The 18,583-nt window shown below is 35.2% G+C and overlaps 1 protein-coding gene across 4 annotated transcripts in view; it reads right to left on the bottom strand.

The window, feature by feature from the left end:
• The window catches only part of LOC149563896 (uncharacterized), an 84,899-nt gene that overhangs the window by 42,504 nt on the left and 23,812 nt on the right, over window positions 1–18,583 (bottom strand). For all 4 annotated transcript variants that reach the window (XM_089827013.1, XM_089827015.1, XM_089827011.1 and 1 more), the window contains exon 4: window positions 8,289–8,350. In XM_089827013.1, the coding sequence (XP_089683139.1) occupies window positions 8,289–8,350 (62 nt within the window). The remainder of the gene's footprint in view (window positions 1–8,288; window positions 8,351–18,583) is intronic.

Here is an 18,583-nt window from a genome sequence, read left to right as displayed (position 1 = left end):
AAGTACATCCAATTTTCAAATTGTATCCCTTGAGCTAGGCCCATGATCCGGCTGAGCAGAACAACGAGATCACCATATTCTAGTTTGAAATTTGCCATTGTGAGCCTCAATGATCTGTTAACTTTTTTCTTTCCCTCGCGTATCCAATTCTGCTTTAGATGCGTGTAATAGGCCTCTTGGTTATCTTGAAATGATTTAGTTGCTTGGTCCATCATCACAACCGTCATGCCCTTGCACTAGGGAATGTTGAATGTTTCTTCGATTGCTTGTTCACCAATGCTGGCCAACACTCTTTTCCCTTCATCAAAAATGATGGCTTTACTATTTAAATCAAATCTGGATGCACATTCCACAATCAATTCTGGACAGGGCAATGTGGGAGGAAAAGCCACCTCATGTACAATTCCGCTCTTGTATATCTTTTTTGCCAAGGGGGATTGTCCTTCCTTTAGTCTGTCCCTCATCCGTATCATGTCCACTGTACCAATATTGGTGTCAGTTATTCTCTTCATTTTCGAGAAGAAGGGAGTTTTGGGCATCATATCCTCTTTGTCTTTCTTAGTGTTTGCCCCCTTGGGATTCTTACTTGCACTAACATCCTCCATGCTCGTCGCCCTATTACCGGAGGGTAGAGTGGTGGACCAAAAGGCAAGAAGAACCAAGAGGAGCAATCCTTACAGTAGAACGAAAGAAGGATGTCAGCTTAAGGACCCCTTGCAACTCTAGATGATGAAAATTCACTTTAACCAATAATCTTGCAGCAACTTTTCGGAACCTAGGACAAGACCTCACGAACTTCAAATCCCTTTGCAAATCAGAAATTTAAATCTTTGAAGCTATCCAACACTTGCCCACAAAGCAAAAATCAGACTTCCATATGCATCCCTTCACCCAACAAAATTGCCTAAGTCTGATATAAAGAATGCAGTCCCAAATGGAGGAAAAATCAGACCTTCTCATAAATCGCCCATGTCACAAAATCAGATCTACCTCAAAAAAATGCCAAGAGTGGAAAGTTCTGCCCTTGTCTTGATTCGCCCAAGCATGGAAGTTCTCAATTTGCCCAAAAATGTCACCTAGGGCACAAATCACAGCCCACGAAAGGAGAACAAATCATTAAACTCTGCAAAAATCTGCCCTCAAAGGAAATCGCTAAGGCCTGAAAATGGCCAAATGCAAGCAAAATTGCCCAACAAATGCAAGAAAACTGCCTTCCACAAAATCGCCAAGCATGGAAAAATCTGCTCCTCAAGGAAATTCGCTCAACAAAGGAGAGGAAGAAATGAATTGTGAAAAAGAAACGGGAGAGAGGTCTCCTTTATACCCAATTTCTTTTCCCTCTAAGCTGGCCAACTTGGTCCTAGAGGAGAGAAAAAACAAAAATTAAATCCAAGTTTTGGCCCATAATTAAATACTTAACGCAAAATTTAATCTTGCCAAAAAGAAAGAAAATTGCATTTTAAATTTGCCAATTAACTCCAAATTGCAAAAAAAAATTAAATAATGCCTTGAGGGTGTTAAATATTTCCATTTAATGAGGTTTTAGTAATTAATACATCATTAAATTTGGATTTTGGCTAACCAAAAGCTATTTTTTCAATATTAAATTACCAAATTCATTAAAAACTAAAAAGTTTTCAAGGCAAATTAATCCAATTAAAGCCAATTTTTTGCAACTTTCTACCAAATCGATTTTGCCAAGCTATTTAAAATTTTATGACAATAAAATTGCCCCCTAGAGTCAAAAATCGATTTTGCAATTTAACTTCATCCTACAAGATTAAATCCCCCTTTTTCACCAAAAAAATAAGATTTTCCAAAAACTTAAGTCTAATTAAAATTTCCCTTTTGAAAATCATCCAAATTTACACAATTAAAACCAAATTTTCAAAAGAAATCGTCTAAGTACAAAATTCACAATTTTATCCTGCCAAGTTGAATTTAACTTTGAAAATTATTTGGCCTAGGGATAGAATTGATAGCTCTGGAAAATAAAGTTGAAACCGGGTGAAAATACATCTAACCCTCTCTACTAGCCCTAAAGTCGATCAAAAAGGGGGGTATGTGTGAAAACCTCACAACAGAATTCAGAGTCCCAATAAAGTAATTACAATGTCCACCATACCCACAAAGCAAAAGAAGAAACAATAAATATTCTCACAATATCAAAGAACAGCATTGCAAAAATGAAGCAATACATGAATTGTACCTTTTACAGGATTTCCTAAAAAAGAAAAGATATTGCTGGTGAGCAACAACAGTAGTTAAGGTGAACTAATCAGTTGCACAAAACTTGTGGTAAACTAAGGTAATTGCCACGTTAAAAAGGAGAAAAATGATATGTATCAAGATCTCAAAGTACTAGAGAATTGATATAAGGTGCCTCGTTGTCTGCTTGAGCTGCTTGGTTGCTTGAATTACTTGGTTGTGTGCTTAAGTTGGTCGGTTGCCTGGTTGAGCCACCTGGTTGTGTGCTTCACCTAGTTGGTTTTCTACTTGTGCTGGTTGAAATTATTAAAAACTGAATGTCTGGATGATTACATTAAACTAAGGAGACTAAATCTTCTTAAATAGAAAATTACAAGCTAGAAGTTACTAAAAATAATGACACTAACATTAACGGACTGAAGTACTAAAAATATCTGAATCTAAATATAGAATCTAGGATAACCATTGTAATAAATATAATAATACTTTAGTACCCTCTCTTAATGGTCATCGTACTAACTACCTACCTTGCAGAAGACTTTGTATGCCTTGCATTCATAAATTCTTCAGAACACGGCATAGCTGCTGCTGAGATGCTCCCTAGATCCGCAGAATGCCATAACCAAGGGCAGCCAAAATTTGTCCAGAAAAAAACAGAGAAGGGTGCTCCCTGCTTCAGAATGTTGTGCAACAAGAGACAAAAGCCTACTGCTAAGACAAGTCTGCCACGAACCCTCCCAGAATCTGCAAAACCTCTAACTAGAAATCATCCACCAAACATCCAACTTAATGTTGGATTACAAAATTCTCCTTCACTGGCGATAAAGATACACACTGAGAACAGTTGTCACAATTTTGAGGAAAATAAGTGAACCCTTCAAACGATTGCAGATGATCGGGATGCCCCAAAACTAACTGCAAGATACCATGGTTTGAAATTTACAAAGCATGGTTAATTTCAAACCATGGTTTTCTCCAAAAAAAGGGTAAAAAGTCTAAATCAAAAAACCCTTGACAGAAAATACCATGCAAACTTCGTGAATTACAGAGATAATAAACAATTTTGAGGAGAAAATTTGACCAAATAAAACATGGCCTTTGAAGTGGAAAATCAATCAAACCGAAACAACCCAGATCAGTGAATACGAAATAGATAATTTTTGAGGAAAATTTCTTACACCTAAACCCAGATAAGTTTTTTAAGGAGAATGATTATAAAAATCAAAATAATTTTTTGAAGAATACTAATCAAAACTAAGAATTTTTTTTGAAAAAAATAAACAAAACCTCAGACCAGTTTAAGGGTTAAAAATCTGTTTCCAAAAAAATGCAGAAAACCCTAACAGCTAAATTCTTAAAAAGAGGGTTTACGGTTTTGAAAACATGTGTATTCTTGAAAATGGCAATAGTAACCAGTGAAAAATTGCTTATCTGAAAACAGAAACGAAAAATAACTGAAAATCGTAGCAAAAAAGATGGTCAAAAAAGAAAAAGATGGTCAAAAAAGAACAGAATTTGCAGTTTCTAAGACCTGAATAAAGGAGAAAAGTGTGAAGTGCTAAAAATCACAACTTAGCTAGCAGAGAAATCACAGCAAAAATTTCCTGAAAATTGCAGCCAAATGTTTTAAGGATGGAAAACAGATGGAAAACCCTTAAGAAAATCAGGCAAAATGCAGACACAGCTCGCATGACAGAAAAAAGACAGAATTGTGCCCTGAGAATTTATGGGCTTAAAAAAGATCGAAAATGCACAAAAATATTATAATGAACCCTCAATTTTATTGAAACGCACCCTCAAAAAAATTTCATAATCCTCCCTCAAAAATTTCAAAATCGCAGACCCTCCTGTGAGGGATTCATACCCAGACCCGCACCTGCTCTAATACCATGTTATTAAAACGGAATGTCTGGATGATTACATTAAACTGAGCGAAGACTCGTTAAATCAAAAATTACAAGGCAAAAGTTGCTGACAATAGCAACACTAAAATTATGGACAGTACTAAAAATTTATGAATCTAAATGTAGAACCTAAAATGACCATTATAATAAATATAATATTATTTTAATACTAGTGGCTATTGTACTTCAGCAGCAACCTTAACATTATAAGTTGGGATTGGAAGGATAATATTTGTTGATCACTACCTTACTGTGGCATGCTCCATAAATGTATGCTGCAGCATATGTGAAAGATTCAAAATACAATGACTCGGTCATGGTTGAGCCCTGGTCACCACAAAATAATTGCTGAAACATGGACAATTCTGACACTTCAATTATATCAAATAATGAAGGCAATAAAACACGAGTGAAGGCAGCTCCTAGATTTCTACAGCTGTGTAACACCCTTATTAAAAGAATCGACCATAATGGAATCGGCCTTTTCTAAAGATGGTTGAATGTTCTAAGACATTTTTGGAAACCATTCGACACACGTTTTTTACTTTTAAAAAAACAGAAAAAAAAGGCAAGTCCTTTCTGTGCAATATAGGAATTGTGTGCATCAATTGGTGGTGTACTAGAGCTGTTTTAGTTTTAAAAGAATTGTGTGTTGACTATTCTAACATTGACTGAGTGGTACCCTAAAACTGTCAAGCTGTGTTAGGAGTCAAAGGGATTTTTGAGGGAATCGTTTCATGTATAGCTGAGCTATTTGAATAGATGTGTGTGGAAGACACGAGTGCAGGTTGAAAAGATACACAGATTCAGTTTTGAATAAAAATATGGAACGACATTGCTTAAAAGTTTGCAAGTGATGCAGCCAGAAAAGGAGACGAGCATAATGATCATAGGTAGATGTTAAATTTGAGTTGGTTATTTTTTGATAGAGAATCACGTGTGGATGTGGGTGTTGCTTCTTGAATAGTTGATAGCAAGTTCTAGTGGTGATTTGAGGACACTGCATATAGCGTGAAAAATGTTAGCCTGTTTGGACTCAATCTCATGACACATGGTTAGTGGCAACCATAATACTTATAATAACTTTGGTTATTTGCAGAGGAGTTTGCACTTTTGTTTGTAGAAAATATATAGTGTGGAAGTGATTTGCATTCTTTAAGGATTGCCCTAAGGAATGAGAGAACAGAAGTGTTGAGGAACCATTTTGGGAACTACTCCAGTTCATCATCTACAGCTGTACAGTTGTGTTCATTGCAACAGATTATCAGACTTGAATGAAGATAAAAAGAGTACCGTTCCAGATTATGTTGGTGCTCAAACTGAAGTTGGTGGTTCAGCTTGGCCGGAGGTCGTGCTTAGAGGAGGGTTAGAGCTCTCTGAGAATTGGTGCTCTCTGTGAGTTGGTGCTCACTAACGTAATATGGATTGATAACCACCCCTTTATTGAAAACATGCGTGCCATGGTTTTCCAAAAGAAATTTGGTTTTGTGTCTTGATGCTTACTCTATTTCCTCTTTTAAATGGTTTTGTGCTTTTATAAGCAAAAAAATCTAAAGCAGTGTGACATTTATTACAATACTTCGCATTTGATGGTTGATATTCCTTTGAGCGATGAACATTAATATTTCTCACAAGACATCTACTAGCAGTCAAGGATGATAACAGACTCATCAAATTGATAAGAAATCAAAATTTGGACACGGGCTTCTCATGATCAATGCCGTATCATTTACAAAATGTAGAACTTATGATGAGTTAGCTGATTTGGAAAGGAAATCAGCTGAATAAGATGCAAAATGTAGCAGCAAATGAGGAGGCAGAAGGAAAAGTTGGCCAACCATCATAGCTTGATCCTATTGCCGTGGATGAGAACCTGTTGAAGCTCCTAATGAGGATATTAAAGCTATAAGATCTACTTCAGCAACATCTACACAGAAGCAAAAAACGGTTTTGAGCTTTAGTAGTTGATAAAATTTATGATTTATGATTTATAATTTTAACTGGCACCAAAAACTAAAGTTCATATTTATTCAGAGGTTGACCTAGTTTTTTGGTTTATGATATGTATTTAACCCAGATTTTGATTTATATATAAGAAACTTCAGTGTCGTGTTTTACAAATTCAATATATGTATTTTTTTTAAGAATATTTTAAAAATATTATGGATCTAAGATCTTCCAATGTTCGATAAATTTGTCAAACACAGCCAAGTGTTCCCCAAGCTTTTGCCATGTCCCAAGTTTCAAGTAAAAAGGCCTGCCAGGTTAATGTCTGAGTCCAAGTCTTTTAACTATGTTACAAATGACTAGATGAGTGGTGGAATTTAATGCAGAGTGAAACTGACTTGTACCCCTGCAGGCATATGTTCTGATTACAGTGACTTATGAAACTGTTGAAAATCTTCACACCTACATGCAGATCCAAGTACAATTTACTGTGCCATTCTATCAGTCAAACTATATAACTGCATAGAGTGACTCCTGAGGATGACATGACTAATCTTCTACGGTCCCATGAGGCTGATTGCAAGTGACATGCTACATAATAAAATATACCTGGCTGTAATTTATTCTAATGGTCAGTCTTTAAACAAATTTCCTAATTATTGTGCCACATTGCTCTAAGATATCAAATTATGAATGTCAAAATTTGAATAAGCTAACAAAATAAGTTGAAAATGAGAGGAAAGATGATTCAGGCAAACCTTTTGTCTACAGATAAATGTCTCCATGACAGGCAATAAAAGCCCAGCTAGCGCATTGCACAACTTTTGTAACAGTCTCCATTGCTGAGCTGCAGGTATATTCTCATTCTCTTATATGTTGAGACTCAATTGCCTAATAAAATAACACTGCTCTGGTTGGATAAAATAAGTTTTTCAGGGAGATTTAACTTTTGGTACCACCTTCTGTCTAGTGTTAGCCCCTTGTGCTGAAGTTTGTAGCTGCAATAGAGATCTCCATCTCTGATTTTATGAATTAGAAATATGTTTGTTATGATGTTATAGTCATCTTCATCTGAAAGAGATATTCGTGATTGTATTTAGGTTAATATTATGTAAAAAGACGTGTCATATGTCATGCGAAGTGGCATGCGTATGGAAATATCAAGTGTTGAATATGTAAAACTTTGAAGAGTCTTATTTTTGAGACTCAAAGAGACCTTCCTGTGAAAGACAGTCTCGTGCAATCTATTTATGTGAGTAAGAAAAAAAAGTGAAAGCTTTGTGCTGAACATTTCTTGATCAATAAAAGAGATATTTTGCTGGTGTGGCTGGGTTTTTCCCTTCATGTGGAGGGGTTTTCCCAGGATAAATGCTTTGTGTCTTTTGTGTATTATTTCTGCTCTTTTATTGTTGTTTATCTCTTTTTCTGGGCCAAAACATTAACACCTTACTTGGGCATCATCCAATTGATCAACTCTAGCTCACGAGTCCCATCTACAATGCATGTATGTATAATGGTTTTGTCTTGCAGCCATGCATTGAATCATAGTCTGATGGGAAAACACGACATAAGGTATAATATTTGTCTTATACATGGTTTGCTATCAGCTTTAAAAAGGTTTTTCAAGTGGCTAGTACATCATACACTTAGCAACATATTTTGGGATCTCTCATACACTGTTTTAGTTTCTACTCAGTTTAGACTTGTTCCATCATTTCTCTTTAATTGTCCTATGAAGGATACATCTAGGAACACAGTCCTTAGTTTAGATATGCTCAAAGTGAAGGAGAAACCACTGCTCTTAAGTATTCGCATCCAGCTGTCCATTTGTTGATGAATTTCTACCCTTTCAACTTGAAGACAAGTTTCCCAACCTTGAGCTAGGAGGATGAAGTTTCTTTTTAGAGAGTCGACACAAGAACAAACAGTAAGATAAAATATAAGCATTCCTTACTCAAACTCAATTTCGAACATGTATGATGAGATGCCAAGTAATAAGAAAAAAAAAAAAACAATTTTGATACAGTTATAATTGAAATTCATCAATCATCAAATTAGCCAAAACTAAAATTAGGAGAAAAGATTAAAGTAAAATCAAATTTTACTGGAAGAAAATATCAAGATCATTTCTCCATATACTATGATTCCAAAAGATAAATTGCAGCATATCCTTATACAAACCTTCAAAAAGAACATCTGTAAGATTGAAAAACAAAAAGAGAAAGCTACCTGGACACCAGATATGGCTCTAACCACAGTTGATTTTCCATGTGCCACATGCCCAATTGTGCCTAAACAGTTAATGTGAGACAATTCAGTAAAAACCTAATTCTATGATATTATATCTCATTAAAAATAGTATAAACCAAACAAAAATATTTATTAAGACATTTTACGAAAGCCATAAAGGAGAATTTTTAACGATAAAAACAAGATATGCTGATCTTACAAAAGGCTGTTTATAGGAAAACCCTGCATGGCATTTGAAATTTGAACAATCTTGTAGATAAAAGTAAAATATAATTATCTTGAAGCAAAAATTGTGAAGACCTTCAGGTTCTTACAGTTTAAAGAAAACGTCAAATACAATTTTCTGACCTCCGGCCAACAAATTTCCTACAAAAAAGAAATCTAGCTATGCTCATTCGTCATAGTCTTAAAAGGGAAATGTGCTAAAAGAACAATGACTTGATCAAATCACACAACAAATTGGTAACAGCTGTGACCCCTACAAGATCGATTCAGAAATCTTGAAGTGACAGTGCTCTGAAATTGTTCTGAAAAAACAAATGTGCTAAAAGAACACCAGCTTGGTCAAGACACACAAAAAATTGTTGACATATAATGACTGTAACCTAAGTCACAGTATTTGGTGAACACCAAGTATGAGGTTCGGAAATTGCCGAATCTTAAACATTCTAAAAATATTCGATGAAAATTCGCCATAAATTCGTATGCAAAAAGCAGACTTTGTTATTATGGCCGTATGCAAGATTCTGCAATTGTTTCTGGGGTTTTCTAGATGAAATTTTTTCCTATTAATTGTGTTCTGGGGCCTGTTGAATGCATATCTTAAGGCATTAGCCGTTCTGCAATCTGTGTGAATTGTTTATGGGGTTTTCAGATCAATTTTTTAATCTATAAATTGTGTTCTCATGCCTGTTGAATGCATATCTGCAGGCATTAGCCACTCTGCAATCTGTGTGTTTTGAGGAAGCTCGAGAGGCAAATCTGCACTCTCAAATGTGTTTTGAAGAGAGTTGGAGAAGTGAAACAAACATCTGCAATAATTTGAAGGATCTCTGCTCCTGTTGTTTGCAAGTTGCAATGATCATTCTCTTGCTGCATCATTTGAGGTCCTGCAACTTTCGCACCCTTTCGTCATCACCCATATTTATTATCTTTGTTTTAGATTTATTGCAAGACTTTCATATAGCTTATACTTTGTAAATCTATAATTTAAAATATTGATATACTAAAATTTTAATAACAAGGTTCTTTAAAATTTAAAATTTTATAGTTTATAATTAATTAGATACATATTAATATTTTGTTTTTCTTTATAACTTTAAAATATTGATATATTAATTTTTTATATTTATTGGAGTTATAGTTAATTAGATATAATATTTTTATTTTGTTTTGTTTTATAACTTCAAAATCTATTTAACAATTTTAATTATTTTGATAATTTATGGAATATATTGCATATATAAAATTAATTAAAATTATATAAGGCAAATTTAATTTGAATTTTTTTCCTGAATTTTTACTCTTCCCTTACTTCATTCGAATTTCATAGTTGCTGAACTCAAATTCAAATTCGAACCTTGGGACTTAGGCTGTAGCCCCTACAGGATCAACTTAGAAATATTGAAGTGGCAGGCTTTAAGATTATTCTTAGTGTCAGTGTGAAGGAAAGTTCAATGCCTAAAACATTAATTCCAGCCCACAAGAAAATTGTAGCTAAACAGAACCTATTTTAATGTCAAAACATGCAAGTTGATATTGTAGAGTAAATAGTCATTGAGTTGTTCAGTTCATCATTTAGACTATTAGGCAGTTTCTAATTTCTCAATTAGTTGTTTAGAAACCTTTTTTTGTCATTTCTCTACATAAGGAGACTAAATCTCCCATTTGTAATCGTTGGTTTACGAATAATGAAATACTGTAACATGGTCTCAAAGGGAGTTGATGGGCTTCTTTAAGATTGCACCCTTTTTCCATGGAATTTATTCCAGAAGTTTTTTAATCGTCCTTTTATGAAAAACGACTTTGCAAATTAATTCGTGTATTCAATGATTGTTTTACTACTGAAAATCGCAAGTTAGTCAAGGGTTTTGGTCCACAATTTCAAAGTTTCAGTAAAAGTCTACAAAGTTCATAGGTTGCATGTGCTTCTTGTGAGCTGCATGTTGCTTGCACGTGTCATTTGCAAAGTATTTTCTAATTTTCTTGTTTTACCATGTAATAAGGTTTATCATTTTTGGGAGAATATTACTAAGTGAAATCTGATACTCTGCCATGTGGAGCTTCGTGTGATGGACATTCTGATTTTTTCCTTTAAAAACCGTGGTGGTGAGCTTTTTTACTTTTTCCCACAAAAAACCATTGTGATTAGTTTTGTGAATTTTGTCCTTCAAAAATTAGTGGAGGGAATTTTTATAATTTTCACTTTAAAAACTGGGTGGGTCTCTCATATTTTATTCCTTGAACAATTCTGGGAGGTTTTTTAATTTTTGGCTAAGTTGCCGGTTCGGATTCAAGTTCAAAATTCGGGTTCAAAATTCATTCAAATTTTTTTGGGCTAGGTTCGGGTTAGTTTTGGGTTTGTCTGTACAGGCTATATATATATATGCTGCTTGTAGAATGTTTCCTGTAGCTGTACCCTGTGTTTGTTGAGTATAGATGGTACCTATAGAGTTAGAGACTCTATATCAAAAATTGATCACTGAATGCCTGCTAGATTGTTGACAGAATGCAATGAAAATGCCTCCCGTGGATTATGGATGCCCTCCGACGAACGATTTGGATTTCTCATTCTCAACTATAGATTATATGGAACATTCAATGTTAAGTTTTAACTAACTGATCAGATTTTCCAAATTCGCTATAAATTTGGTTCAAATTCCACCTGGGCTCCGTTGACATCTAACAAAGTCACTACAAGTTCCCCCAAAATCGGCCAGGGTCCGAAACAGTGAATCTGCAAGGAGTTTCGCAGGCATCAGGCGAATTTGAACAGAATTTGAACCAACTATGAATCTCAACGAATCAAATGTTGAATTTGAGGATTTCTGTATGAATACAGCAACTTAGATTTTTGGCCATAAAAAAATCATTGTAGGTTTTGTGCAATGTTGTGACTAAAAAATTGTTTCGTAACAGGTTTTACTATTAATCCTCAAAACCAAAGTTTTGTATTTTGATCTGTGTCTCGAGCTTGTGTTGGGTTTCGATCGATTTTTCTCCTGAAAAAATCATGTTTGGTTTTTTTAATTTTTCCAATTTTATTCCCAAAAGTCATTTCCTGGGTTTTGCATAGTTTTGTCCTCGAAAATCATGGATTCTTGGTCGAAGGGTAATTTAACCTTTTTTTCTTTAAAAATGCTGCTTTGTAAAATCTGGTTTCATGGTCTGGCCAGTTTTTGCACAAAATCATGGATTCTTGCATATGTTCTAGAGCAAGAGTTGCTAGGGCAACAGCCTACACAAAACGGTTTGCTGATTTTTCCACAAAATTGTGGTTTCACGTATCAGAAGCTGATCTCAGAGGGATAGCTTTGTTACCCAGCATCAGGTTGGACAGATTCTTGGTCACTGACATTTTACACATTCAGGAAGATCTCAGAGGGATAGCTTTGTTACCCAACATCAGGTTGGACAGATTCTTGGTCATTGACATTTTGCACATTCAGGAAGGATTTCAGCAAAAACAGAATGTTTTGATTACAAGAGGACAACCTTCTTTGTATTTGTGACCAAAAAACATTATGTCTTTTGTTGGGTAGTTAGTAAAATGATCATTAAGGAAGGGTAATAAAGTAATTAATATTATATTAATGGTCATTTAAGTATTTTGTCTATTAGATAGTTTCTAATTTCTCAGTTAGTTGTCTTTAAATAATTCTTTGCTATTTCTCTATAAATTTAGACTACGTCTTCATTTGCAATCACTCATTTACAAATAATGAAATATTGTAACAAATATTGCATAAAAGAAATATTGAGCTATAACAACCACAATGGCTACACATGGTAGATTTTTCCAGAAGTATTTCATACAATTGAATGAACATTAATATCCTTTCTGAATTTAAAAATCAGATACACCCAACAAAAACTTAGCAGCCATAATTTTGACTCTGAGGCAAAACCCTCAGCAGTCTATTAATTTGAAATGGACAAATGACAACAATATTACGATAATAATAGTTTCTATTATTGTATATTTAGTATTTAATGGTTATCTACTTGTAATCTGTTGTAAATATTAGAATGTTTCTAATATTTAGTTAGTTGTTAGTTAACTGCTAGTTAAAATAGAATGTTTCTATTCTTTGCGATCGTTTCCAAAGGAAATATCATCTATTCATTTGTATATATTGATCTATAGATCACTGTTAATGACAAACAAGTATTTTACATCTATAGATCACTGTTAATGACAAGCAAGTATTTTACCAATTACTTTGTAATATGGTATCTAAGCAAATACTGAAGAAAAAGATTCGAATAAAAATAATGATTTCATTTTTGAAATGATCAGTGCCTTCTTTTATTTGAAAACAATTTTCAGCCTGGGGTTTCAGTCTGCAAATCGTGCCCTTGTGTTAATCGTTTTTTCTACTTTTGCAGAGTTTCGAAGTTGCTACTTTTTGGAGTTATTTCTGTTGCAAATCCCGCCCAATTTTAACAGTTTTTTCTGCAACTCGTGGTCATTTTTTCTGCAAAATGTGGCAGCCCTTTTTGACTGTTTTATGGTCATTTTTTGTTTATTTGGAGGCATCTAGGTTTCTCATAGTTAAAACCCTTAGCATTAGATTCGCACCCAGAATCTGCTGTTTTTTCTTCAAATCCGCCATTATTTTGAAGCTTTTTTCAGCCCAGGACGTTTTTGTTCAAAACCCTAATTTTCTGCACCGAATCAAAAAAAATTACAGATTCTTAGTGGGTTTTCCTAGAGCTTAATTGGGTTGTCGTCTATTTTTATTGGGTGCCTTGATTTTTGAGCCAGCCAATCTAGAATCCGAGATTTTCTTTTTGGTTTTTTGAGCTCTCTTATGGGTACCTTATCATTTTTTGGTCTTCCAATTTTTGCCTCAAAGTATGTGCTTTCACAAATTTTCACATTTTTCATTGAAAAGTGTGCTACGACATCTTTGACTAATATGGTTGAATGTCTGAAACGTTTAGTAGCCCAAGCTAAGCAATCTGATTCGCAGCCCCAAACGAACAATGCAGAGCACACTGAGCAAACAAAATCTGCCTTCACACCTTCATGGCTAAAAGACCTACATTTCATGTGAAGTCATTTGCCTGATACATTGATTTAAGAGCATCTCATCATTTTACCCACCGTAGAGACTGGTATACTGACTACTAACGTTTCTCATATTCAGTTGTATTTAGCAGAGGGGAAGAGTACACTGTTATCGGTAAAGGCAACATTCAAATTCAGTCTGTTGGGAGGAATATCATTTTCCTCGATGTGTAACATGTTCCAAGGATGGAACTCAATCTACTCTCAGTCAATCAAATGATGCGACACTCTTTATGGTTGGATATCAACCTTCAATTCACATCAGTGCACCATCACTGATAGCGATACTCAGTTGTTGTTGCAACTGGCAATGAGGATGATGGTCTTTTCAAACTTGTTCATTATGGTGATTCTCAGGACTTCGCTATGGTTGCTCAATGGTCTTCTGTTAGCTCACTTTGGCATCAATGATATGGGCACTTAAATGTGCATTATCTCTCTCAACTTGCTCCAAAAGAACTATGTTTTTGATGCCACAAGAACATAGTGTTGTGAGGTTCTCACACCATCAACCCAAATTCTTTGGGGACCTCTTTTTTTTTATCGCCTTGACAAATTTTTGGGTTGTCCAAAATTTTTGAGTTTTGAAAATTTCACACCTTGGCACCTTCAGGACAAATGTGGGGGAGGCTTAGCTTATTTTCACCCGGCTTCGCTTGATTTTCCAGAGCCACCAATTTCATCCTTAGGCCAGACAAAATTTTAAAGAGCAATATTTGGCAAGATAAAATTGTAAATTTATACTTAGACGTTTACTTTTGAAAATCCAGATATAAATGTGTAAATTTGAATAATCTTTCAAAAGGAAAATTTTGTTAGACTTAAGCTTTGGAAAATCTCAAATTTTTCTTTGGCGAAAATTTTAATTTTGTTGAAATGAGGCTAAATTGCAAAAATCGATTTTTGGCTCTAGAAGAAATTTTATTTTATTTTTGTCAAATTAAAATTTTGGCATAGCAAAATCGATTTGAGTAAAAAGTGCAAAAAATTGGCTTTAGTAGATTAAAATTGCCTTGAAAACTTTTTGCCTTTAATGAAATTGGTAATTTAATATTGAAAAATGGCTTTTGGTTAGCCAAAATCAAATTTTAATGACGTATTAATTACTAAATCCTCATTACATGGAAATATTTAACATCTCCAAGGCACCATTTAATTTCCTTTTGCAATTTAGAACTAATTGACAATTTTAAAAGGCAATTTTCATTTTAGCAAAATTAATATTTCGCTAAGTATTTAATTGTGGGCCATAATTTTTTGCATTAATTATTGTTTTTCTTGCTCCCAGGGTCTAAGTCGGCTAGCTTGGGGGGAGTAAGAAAGTTGGGTATAAGAGGAGGCCTCTCTCCCATTTCTTCCTCACTTCTCACTTCTCCTTCTCAAGGCGTTGGCAATTTTGCAAAAGCAGATCTGCACTCTTCTTGCTTGGCGAAATTTGTGGAGGCCGAATTTTGTGGAGGGCGAAATCTGTGGGAGCTGAAATTTGTGGGAGATAAAATTCTGATTTTTGCAAGAGGCTGCAATTTTTGCCCTAGGTTGGGTAATTTTATTTGGAGGTGAATTGCATGATAAATTTCTGATTTGCAAGGGATTTGAAGTTCTTAAGGTCAAGTCCTAATTCTGAAAAGTCGCTATAAGATTATTGGTTAAAGTGAATTTTTATCATCTAGAGTTGCAAGGGGTCCATAAGCTGACATCCTTCTTTCGTTCTAGTCTTAGGATTGCTTCCCTTGGTTCTACCTACCTTTTGGTCCACCACTCTACCATCCCGTAATAGGACGAGGAGTATGGAGGATGTTAGTGCAAGTAAGAATCCCAAGCGGACAAGACTAAGAAAGACAAAGAGGATATGATGCCCAAAACGCCCTTCACGAAAATGAAGAGAAAAACCGACACCAATATCGATACAGTGGACATGATACAGATAAGGATAGACTAAAGGAAGGACGGTCTCCCTTGGCAAAGAGGATGTCAATGAGACAGATTTTGGATCGAAGTTGGATGAGTTAGGAAAGGTTGTTATCAAGGAAAAGCATTTGGGCACCCTTTCCTCTCTTAGTGCTTTTATTGGATTTGCGAAGGAATATGAGAAGGATCACGAAAGGATACTACAAGCAGCGAGCAGCGTGGCGAAGTCAACAAAACTCAAGGCGAAGCACACACCTTGTCCTCCTATAGAAGAAGTTAATGAAAGGCTAGCTAAGTTCATTGTCTTAACTAAGAAAATGAAAGAAAAGGGAAGATTTCTATTAGAAGATCATTTGATGTAAGCCCAAGTGCTAATTTCCCTTTCCTCTAGAATAGGACAAGTGTCTATTTCTTATTGGCCACCATTTTGGTGCCTTCTCATTGGTTACCACTTTTTGCACTTTTTTCATTGGTCCATTGATGAGGTGGCAGCGTCTCATTGGTTGATGGGATGGCAACCCTAATTAGGATTTTGAGGATCCAATCTAGATCGTTGATCTTGTTTTGATCTCCACCGTCTGTTGTATTTTTGGCTCCTATAAAAGGCCATTTGCTCTCATTTGTAAAATGTTGGAGAAATTGTTGCGAAGATAATACCAAAATTGCTCTCTTTTTCATTGTTGCAATTTGCATGTTGATTAAGAACATTGGGTGTTATTGCATGTTTTCTACTTCCACTTAGTTAGATTTCCTTTCAAGTTGTTGAAGCAAATTGCATTTGAAGTTGTTTAAGTAAAGTTTAAGTAGATGGATAGTTGTATAGTCGCATTGGTAATGTTTGATAGGGGTCAATACTAGGCCACTAGCATCCTAGCGGCTGGTTGGGAAGTTTTGTGTGGTAAACTAGTTTATTATTCCTTCGAATCATTGCACCTATGGAAGTGAGGCCGCTGGTCAGCCTTCATTAAGTTCAATCCCCGTCCGTTTGCTAACCTTCCATTCATAGTAGGAGTAGAATAGTGAGTAGCTAGGTAGTCAAAGTTTAGGGAAAGAAGTTTGAGGAGTAGGTCGAGTATTAGAACACATCCATTCACCTTCCACCACCATCGCTTTCCCATCAACATCACCATTGGCAGACACATCCTCCATCATCGCCACCATCAACATTATTTGCCTCTGCACATTTCACAAACCGAGCCACCATCACCTTCATCCCACCAAAGTCCAAGTCATCCTCAACAATTTGCATAAGGCCGCCTACATGATTATCAGCAAATCACATCGATAAAACTGAGCGAGTATCCACAAGAGTAAGGAACATTGGAGTTATACTCATGTCTCATGAGCATTAACTTTGCAAGAGAGGAGTTGTATGTTTGATATCCTATATCGAATATTCAAATCCTAATATGTTATGTAAGTGATACAAAACTCGCATCAACACATAGGCGGATGAATTAGATATTCAAAACAAATTTTGACAGAAGGAAATGCGAAATGCCTAAAGATAGCTTTGATAAAGACAACTCTGAAGAACACTCACCTCCCACATCATGTAGTGACCACGCTTGTCGTCGTTGAAGAAGCACCCAAGAAAAAGAAACAACACAAAGAAAACATCAATTCTAAAACAAACTCAAGATGCCTCCATGTTGCAAGGTTGCTCTAAAGACGTTCCTCACAAAACATATATATGCAAGATTAACACACCAACGGTGTAACTTCTAACAATGTCCACGACCTTCTAAATATAAAGAACACAAGAAAAATATATATCTCTAACTCTTAAGGAAGAGCAATCTCCATATGAACTCCTAGAGAATACGTAATCCCAAAACATAACATCAACCCTGAAAAATTAGAAATCTGAAAGACTGCCACAGCCACGGTAATAATATCAAAATGTATACGATGCCATTTCAGCAATAATCAATCCAGTATCTGTATCTTGTGATTTGCCGAAATCACCCATACAAAAAAGCAACAACAAATGGAAGCCCAAGAATCATCGAATAGAAAATACCAAAAGACGTCAATTGCCAAGAGAGGGAATAGAGAAAACACCCGGCAATAATGAAGAGGAGCCATTGTTGACAATGAAAGAGAAAATCCGGAGACAAAAGAAGCCCCAACAAAAGAGACATGAAGAACACTAAACAGCAAGACATATGAAAAGGTATTGTTGTGAATAGTGAAAATTGTAATCAATCCAAGAGATCACAATATGCTCTAGAATTTTTAACTCTTCCAAAGTCATAAAAATCTTGATGACATCCGATGCCATTTCGAAATGACCAAAGATTTGGATAGAATTGACAATGACTAAAGTAGCTAGTGTGACACATTAAGAGGAATAACGACACATGAAATCAACAGACTTTTTAAAATAAGATTTCACAAAAACAAGCAAAGACCAACCCCAAGTAAATCCTTTGCCTGTGATTTGCATTCGAATATTCACAAATGCTAGCATTTCACTCGACTAGATATTGTTATCGCTATAGCGATCATTGCCTCTGTCACCTGAAAAGCATTTTGCTTAACGTATGTGCATTTCCCACAAAAATAACATAATGGTTTCCTAAATTTTACATGTTGCAGCCACATTCTTTGACAATGTTTGTCCTCGAAAGTAATGCAATGACAAAGACTCATAACAAAATGGGCAAGAAAAAAATCTACCCAAATATCATCCCCCCTCCAAATCAGCAACGCCAAAGAGCCTATCCATAACAGAATGAGAAAAATGAATGGTGGAACTAGGTGGCAGTTACACAGGTAGCCCATAAGTTGCTCAAGCACTCAGTTTCAAACAACACTCCAAAGAGTCAATAAATAATCATCTCAAAAACAATCACAGAATGAAACCTCGTATCAGGACAAGTTTCAATCACTTCACTGAAGCTTCTTTCATGCCAAATCTGATTGCTGTTATCTAACTAGGCTCTGATAACATGTTAAGTTTTTGCCAGAGATAAAGATAAACGGCAATAAAAGAGAATAAACAATACACAAAAGACTCAGGAGACTTATCCTAGGAAAAGCCTCCTGATGGAACTCCAAAATTTAGCAA

This window comes from Cupressus sempervirens, chromosome 4 (assembly GCF_028749045.1).
Source record: "Cupressus sempervirens isolate cs-2001-9-10 chromosome 4, ASM2874904v1, whole genome shotgun sequence".
NCBI lineage: Eukaryota > Viridiplantae > Streptophyta > Pinopsida > Cupressales > Cupressaceae > Cupressus > Cupressus sempervirens.
The sequence above is the reverse complement of the archived record's forward strand: the minus strand, read 5'-3'. Positions and strand labels throughout refer to the sequence as shown.